This window comes from Xyrauchen texanus, chromosome 40 (genome assembly GCF_025860055.1).
Source record: "Xyrauchen texanus isolate HMW12.3.18 chromosome 40, RBS_HiC_50CHRs, whole genome shotgun sequence".
NCBI lineage: Eukaryota > Metazoa > Chordata > Actinopteri > Cypriniformes > Catostomidae > Xyrauchen > Xyrauchen texanus.
The window spans coordinates 2387469-2395612 of NC_068315.1; the positions used below are offsets into that span (position 1 = coordinate 2387469).

At 38.1% G+C, this 8144-nt stretch overlaps 2 protein-coding genes across 3 annotated transcripts in view; one reads left to right on the top strand and one right to left on the bottom strand.

The window, feature by feature from the left end:
• Positions 1-535: 535 nt before the first annotated feature.
• bccip (BRCA2 and CDKN1A interacting protein) lies at positions 536-6987 on the top strand. Its single transcript, XM_052113011.1, has 7 exons — positions 536-696; positions 821-895; positions 1085-1165; positions 1297-1386; positions 2911-3098; positions 6049-6214; positions 6600-6987. Exons 1-7 carry the CDS (start codon positions 565-567, stop codon positions 6768-6770), a joined length of 903 nt encoding a protein of 300 aa, XP_051968971.1. The 5' UTR covers positions 536-564; the 3' UTR covers positions 6771-6987.
• Positions 6988-7065: 78 nt separating this feature from the next.
• Positions 7066-8144, bottom strand: part of dhx32a (DEAH (Asp-Glu-Ala-His) box polypeptide 32a) — a 20523-nt gene continuing 19444 nt past the window's right edge. Inside the window, exon 11 of one of the 2 annotated variants that reach the window (XM_052112978.1) lies at positions 7066-7234. In XM_052112978.1, coding sequence (XP_051968938.1) covers positions 7066-7234 — 169 coding nt within the window. The remainder of the gene's footprint in view (positions 7235-8144) is intronic. The other variant, XM_052112979.1, reaches the window with a different exon arrangement.

An 8144-nucleotide genomic window follows, 5' to 3' on the forward strand; every position in this document is an offset into this window, starting at 1 on the left:
TTATAATATTATTCCTGATTTTTTTTTTTTTACATTGAATTTACATTTACATCTATATAATTGTACATTGTGTTTCATTGTTAAACATATAGCCACACAAGGTGCATTGTATTCTCCTGGCAATAAAAAAAAAGTAATGAGATAATGTCAACAGATACAGAGTCAGACCAGTTGTTGCATTTTTGTGATCTTTATATTTAGGCCTAAATACGAATTATTAGTCCCGTTTTTTTATATAAATTATTACGTCATATTATTGGAGAACTGTTGCTAAATGTGTATGTTTTTACTGCATCGGGCCACGAAATATATGAAACGCTGAAGTTAAAAGTTGGTTTTTATTTTGTAAAACGGGGACTTGAGACAGTGCCATTGTTAAAAAAATTATAATAATACATAATTTCCACAGCAAACCCCTCTGTAAGAAATTGTGTCAGCCACCTGTAGCGTATTAGGAAACAAACGCCATTTTGGATCTTGCACCAGGATTCGATCAGCTTGCCAATGTGCCTCCATTTTGCGCCAAAATGGTTTCCCGTGTGCTGTAGTCGCTAGAGCAGCAGCATGGCTTCATCTGCGAAGAGGCGAGCGATTGAAACCGGAGTAAATGCCCAGGATAGCGGCGAAAGCTCAGACGAGGGACTGGAGGAGTCTGGCGATGAGTACAGTGACAATTCAGAAGAAGAGATAAACGAGGTAAGCTGCTGTTTTAGTGTTATTGCGAACAAAACTGTTGTGTTGTGTTGTGTTGTGTAGGCCTGCCGGTCTTTTCAGTGTACTGTATCTTGTGATTTATACAAGTGTTTTGATTTGTGATTAGGAGGTGATGGTAGACTTTGAAGCACACGCGATATCTAACAACGACTTCCATGGCATTAAAACTCTTCTGCAGCAGGTATAAACTTTATTGCGTGCACTGTAACAATGCACATACATTAATATATGCATTGCAAAATATGCGTTCAAACAGTGTGTTTCTAATGCAAATACATATATATATATATATATATATATATATATATATATATATATATATATATATATATATATATATATGATTTGTTTGTTGTATTAATTCTTCCAGCTGTTCCTGAAGTCTCACGTGAGCACCTCTGATCTCACTGACATCATCATTCAACAGAATCACATTGGCAGCGTCATCAGGGTGAGACTTGCATTAATATCAATATTGTATAATTATGTACAAAGATCACTTTGTATGTTAGTATGGAGAATGATGGATATGCATATTTCTCATTGCAATTAACATTTGTAATTATTTGTGTTTTATTCCAGCAAGCGGAGGTTCCAGAGGACAGTGATGATGAAGGTGATCCGGATGAGGTGTTTGGATTTATCAGCATGCTGAATCTGACCGAGAGAGAGGTGAGAGACTTCTATTACACATGGGTGTTTCTTCAACTTTGAGCAATTTAATGTCACAGCGATTTATTTTTATTAAAACGAACAAATTGCAATTTTTTAAATAAATATATTTTTTATATTACATTTAAAATGATTTAAACTTTACCAAGGCCTTCATCATTAATTTTTTTGTACTTTTGAAATGCATTTTATGCATAGATTTAGCTGTTTTAGCATTGATCTTAAGCCTAGATTTTTAATATTAACATAAAAATGCATTTAAAAAATATTAATTAAAAAAAATGTTTAAAAAACTATGACAATCTAAACAATTGAAACCATTTATTTCTATCCATTTTTAAATCTATTTCACTAAAAAAGTTACTTTTCTGGTGTCATTTCCACCACCCCAGACAATTTTGTCCCAATAAAGGTTTTTCAAAAGTTAGTGTACTCATTAACCAAGTGGATAAAATTGATGTTTGAAGAAAACAAAGAAAACTCCTTGGTCTTTTGGCACATCAGCACAGATTATTTGTATCCAGACTCTGCAGCAGATATGTTGGAAATGTAATTTATTCAGGAGAAAGAACCAGACAGATTCGTGCAGACCTGCTTGGCGTTGTTATTGGGTATTCCTCGCTAAACAATGCAATAACTGAGGGGATGTTACCACATACAAGTCCATATCAAGAAGATATTGTATAATTCACAGCCGTTCGCTTTACTCGAGTGTGAGCCTATATCTGGCGCCTCCCTTGACAATCGCCCACATGTTGAATACTCCTGTACTAAAGCATGCCTCATTCATGAACAGAGCTTGCAAATACGTCCCACAAATTCAGCTTGGTTGCATGACAAAATTATCTCCCTAGTTAGTGATGTCGTATGTAAAGACCCAGATGCCCCAATTTGCTATTGGTGTTTCGTTTAAAAACGCTCGACACGCACATTTTGCTTCAGCGGAGCGGCAACTCCAGCTTTGCTTATTCCACAACAAGAGTGCTTCTGTATTTACACTCTTGCTATTTTTTTATTCCCTTTTACTCCCAATTTGGAATGCCCAATTCCCACTATTTAGTAGGTCCTCGTGGTGGTGCGGTTACTCACCTCAATCCGGGTGGCGGAGGAACCACATTATAGCGACCACGAGGATGTTACCCCATGTGACTCTACCCTCCCTAGCAACCGGGCCAATTTGGTTGCTAAGGAGACCTGGCTGGAGTCACTCAGCACACCCTGGATTCGAACTCGTGAGACCAGGTGTGGTTCGCTGAGATACCAGGCCCCCCACTCTTTTGGTATTTTTGTATAATTCGTTTCAGCCCTAGTAATCGGTATCGGCTGCAATAATCCTGATCGGAGCATCCCTAGCTTTCAATATGCACACTGTTTAAAGCATCACAAAAATTGCAAAGAAATAACTGCCAGATAAATCTAATTATTGTGAGTTGCAGCCCAAATTTAAATGCTCTGGCACATGCATCATGAAAGCTGTTTGTGACGTCCTTTTTCTAAGTTTTACCTACTGTGTGTATTGAACAGGGTGTGGAGTGTTTGGAGAAGCTCAAGGACATGATTCTAGACCAGTGTGTGAAATCCAGCTCTACAGATGTTCAAGAGAAGTTTGAAGAACTACTTCTGGGTAACGCTCACACGGTTGGACTACTGCTGAGTGAACGTTTCGTTAACATCCCTCCACAGATCGCCCTGCCCATGCACAAGCAACTGCAGTGAGTGTTTGATCAGCAGGTGGCGTTTGCAGTGTGTCAGTGTGAAAATGATAACTGAGCATTTACCCTTGCAAAAATACAGGCATCATCATAATGCATGACCACAAAACTGTTGTAACATCAGTGTATCTTTTTTGTGCAGAATTACATGCATGAGTGGCACATGTTTTGCAATGTAGAGGTTACATTATAGTCTAGTTAATAACTAAATTCCACAGAGCATCCCTCATGTGTGACGAGTAGAAAATGAAGCATTTTCCTAGTAGAAGAATGTGCGATCAGTCTAACAAATTATATTAGACATATCAAAATGTAAACAATCAAAAAAGCCTTTGAACTGGATCCTTTCCATTGTCACTTATTGCTGAGAATTCCATTCCATAAGGAAACATGTTAAGCTGTTGTCATGGTATCAGGCAGAAGGTTCTGTTGTGTTGTTGACTGTATGAGTCAGCAGGCGTCACTAATTCCATCACATGGCTTAATAAGGATGTTATATAACAGTGCCTCTGATATGGGTCACCTCACAACAGACAGAAGCCGAATTCACATCCCCCAAAATCCCTGTACACATTAGGGGAAAATATGGGGCCTTATTCAGGAAACATGAGCAGACTGAATTTGTGTGGAAATCTCACATAAAAACTATGCATTCTTATGTAAACGATCAACACAGAATTAGGCCCAATGAGTGAAGTGTACATTTGAGTTGTCAATTTGTCAACTGTATAATTGCAAACAGAGAACCGGTTCAATCTCATAAGCAATGCAGTGCTATTCTGCGGTAGGTCTGCCTCGATACTGAATCTTTAGAGCATACAGCGTGAACCAATGAATCTTAAGTTCTTTTGCATCTACAGCATGAAACGTACACCGTGACCAGTATGGTACGAGAGAAACTAATGACTCTTATTTGTCGGTTCCTTTTTAGTGAATCAAAAACATAAGTGCAGTTCCCGAATGAATGACTCTTATGAGCCAATTCTTTTTTATTTTATGCGAGTTGTCTCTTCTGAATCCACAGCGAGAAACTTAGTGCGACCAGTGTAGTCCGAATCCTGAACAAATGACTGATTGACAAATGAGCTGATTCTTTTGAATCTACTGTGCAAAACATTCGGTTTGACCAGTGTAGCCTGATTACTGAACAAATGACTCTTATGAGCCGGTTCTTTTGAATCTACTGTGCAAAACATTCGGCGTGACCAGTGTAGCCTGATTACTGAACAAATGACTCTTATGAGCCAGTTCTTTTGAATCTACTTTGCAAAACATTCGGCGTGACCAGTGTAGCCTGATTACTGAACAAATGACTCCTATGAGCCGGTTCTTTTGAATCTACTGTGCAAAACATTCGGTATGACCAGTGTAGTCTGATTACCGAACAAATGACTCCTATGAGCCGGTTCTTTTGAATCTACTGTGCAAAACATTCGGTTTGACCAGTGTAGTCTGATTACCGAACAAATGACTCCTATGAGCCGGTTCTTTTGAATCTACTGTGCAAAACATTCGGTGTGACCAGTGTAGTCTGATTACCGAACAAATGACTCCTATGAGCCGGTTCTTTTGAATCTACTGTGCAAAACATTCGGTTTGACCAGTGTAGCCTGATTACCGAACAAATGACTCCTATGAGCCGATTCTTTTGAATCTACTGTTCAAAACATTCTGTGTTACCAGTGTAGCCTGATTACTGAACAAATGACTCTTATGAGCCAGTTCTTTTGAATCTACTGTGCAAAACATTCGGCGTGACCAGTGTAGCCTGATTACTGAACAAATGACTCTTATGAGCCAGTTCTTTTGAATCTACTGTGCAAAACATTCGGCGTGACCAGTGTAGCCTGATTACTGAACAAATGACTCTTATGAGCCGATTCTTTTGAATCTACTGTTCAAAACATTCTGTGTTACCAGTGTAGCCTGATTACTGAACAAATGACTCTTATGAGCCGATTCTTTTGAATCTTCTGTGCAAAACATTCGGCGTGACCAGTGTAGCCTGATTACCGAACAAATGACTCCTATGAGCCGGTTCTTTTGAATCTACTGTGCAAAACATTCGGTTTGACCAGTGTAGTCTGATTACCGAACAAATGACTCCTATGAGCCGGTTCTTTTGAATCTACTGTGCAAAACATTCGGTTTGACCAGTGTAGTCTGATTACCGAACAAATGACTCCTATGAGCCGGTTCTTTTGAATCTACTGTGCAAAACATTCAGTGTGACCAGTGTAGTCTGATTACCGAACAAATGACTCCTATGAGCCGGTTCTTTTGAATCTACTGTGCAAAACATTCGGTTGTGACCAGTGTAGTCTGATTACCGAACAAATGGCTTTTTACACTATTTCTAAGTGAGTGACTCTTATAAGCCGGCTCTTTTTAATCTACAAAACAACCAGTGTAATCCGAATCCCGAACGAATGACTCTAATGAGCTGAATCTTTTTAGTGAATTAAAATAATACCATGCAACCAGAGTAGTGCGGTTCCCCAAATAAATCATTTCCCGTTTATTCAGGCCGCTGAGGGCAGTAATGCAATAAAAATTGTGTTTCTTCCTCCTAAAGTGCTAAAAGAATCATTAATATATCCATTAAGGAATCAGAACCATTCATTCCTTACGATTCTTATCTCTAGTCCACTGCCGTCAGAGTGTTTGATCATAAAAAAGGAGTTTCTAAAATGATCATTTAAAGGAATATTCCAGGTTCAATGCAAGTTAAGCTCAATCGACAGCATTTTTGGCATAATATTGATAGCCAAAAAGTAATTTCTTCCATTTTAAGTGCCTCACTGTAACCTAGTTATGCCACAAATGCTGTCGATTGAGCTCAATTTATCTATAACCCGGAATCCATCAAAATGTCTTTGATAAAACAAGTTTGAGATAAATCTAATGTGGAGCATGTGAATGTGGTTCAATGCCATCATTTTGGTTTTAGACAGGAAATGGCTGAAGCAGAGCGGACCAATAAACCCAGCGGTAAATGCCAGTTCTGCCTGATGATCAGCAAAACCTGTAAACCAGCGAAGAAGAGCATATCTGGTCACGGTCAACCCAAAGATGAGCTCATGTTTGTTAATGATGAAGAGGAGTTCTTTTATGAGGTAATTCTACCCTACTCTAATTGCAGAAGATTAAATCTGGATTAAAACCCAAAGATAGGAGATTCAACATGTGGCTTAGATTAAATATACACTGAAATATTGATGATAGAAATGTTTCTGGTTGGGTGTAGCGTCTACCGTTCTGCCTATCCTCATGGTTCGATGGACTGTACAAATGGTTGCTCTTAGAGCTTTGAACTGTAAACTTTGACCGTCTCCATTCGTTTCAATGGCAGCTGGTCCTAATGTCCGAAAACTTCCTAGCTCTTCTAGGAACACAAATGCATGCGTCTAGATTTGTATGCTTTTATCATGCAGGAAGAAAATGAAACATTGTTGTGACTTATCTCGACTCGAAGCTAAACACATTTTCTGTCTTGCACAGCAAGCCGCACTGAAGTTCAGCTACTCCGTCCAGGACGAGGCAGATTCCTGCGCGACAGGAAAGTGGTCACATGATGACGTTCCTATGAAACCGTTCCGCACTGTGATGGTGATTCCGATGGACAGGATGGGATCTATCATGGATAAAATGACCGAATATCTGAGCGTGTGAACCGTTCCAAACACCAACTCTGCTCTTCTTGTGGTTTATCTTTAAACAAGAGTTGTGATGACGTGTTTTCACGCCTCGATTTCAATGCAACTTTCACCAAACGGTTTGACATAAATCTCCTGCAAACAGTAAAATAATTTATTCATTCTGTACATACTCAATTGAAATTACCCACAAAAAAATAAATGACCCAAACAGGATTCTGGATCCTCTTTTCAAAAGTCACAATACAAAACAGTTTAACACCGTATTTACACAGGATTTATTTCAAGCATATCTATCAGGGTTGGCAAGTTCACTGTATGACACATCGGTCATGTGATTCGGCCTCTTCCGTGGCAGCTGGCTGAAGCTTCGGTTTTGTGCTTCCTGCCCGATCACAGTCCAGAATATGCTGCAGGATCGCTTTACTCTCACTAGTCGGCAGGTTGCAGAAAAAATACTGTGGTGCCGTTTGAGTGAACCTGCAAAACAAAGGAATGAAATTTGGGATGTGTTCAGAACAGCATAGTACTCCTAGCAAATCTCTCTGGAGATTACGTTGCATACCTGGATAATTCTCAAGCAATGTAGCGCTGAATAAAGCCATGCATTTAAAAGTATAGTAGCATTGCAATGCATTTTTAACATGCTCAGTCGTGTACCACATGACACACTAAAGCCTTGCACAGGGAAGATAAATGCATGCTATATAGTCTTATAAACAACCAGATCTGAACACAAAACACGATGACGGTAACAAATAACAGATTTGTATTTAATCATGAACGGCTCATTTTTAAATTAACTTTACAAAACAAGAAGTTACCAAATGTAACTAAATCAACAATAAAATAAAATAATGTAAAAACTTGCAAACCGTGACACCATGCAAGCATATTAATTATTCAAGCACGCAGCAAGTTGGGACACCAGCTTTGAAAAGTTAGGTCAAATTTACTTATTTTTTGCTGTAAAATTTACTTCGATTAGCTAATTTAATTGTAAACATTTTCTACTTTAGGACCGAAACATGAGACATTGTAAAGATAACAAACGATCATAAATAATATTTAAGATGGAGCATTCACTTTTGCATGTTTAAAATACTGAAGATTTTCAAGTTCACACTTTTAACTTTTCAATGCAGAAAATATATAGATTTTTTTTTTTTTGTACTATTATTTACTAATTTTTATGATAAACTAATAAAAATGTTTTACAAGAAATTCAGAATAGAGGTTTTTTGGAAAGCTGTTTTGCAAAGTTTATTTTTGCAATTCTGTTTGGTGGTGCAGAAGTTACATACTTGAGCTTTAAATAATAGGATTAAACATGCAATGTGACAATATATCATTCTACAGTTTAAAACATGAATAAATGCATAATGCACTG

Excerpts from the sequence above, each read along its gene's own strand:
- bccip (XM_052113011.1), top strand. The coding sequence starts at position 565 with ATGGCTTCATCTGCGAAGAGGCGAGCGATTGAAACCGGAGTAAATGCC. Across the intron at positions 697-820 it reads CAGAAGAAGAGATAAACGAG|GAGGTGATGGTAGACTTTGA; the intron begins GTAAGCTGCTGT and ends ATTTGTGATTAG. Across the intron at positions 1,166-1,296 it reads ACATTGGCAGCGTCATCAGG|CAAGCGGAGGTTCCAGAGGA; the intron begins GTGAGACTTGCA and ends GTTTTATTCCAG.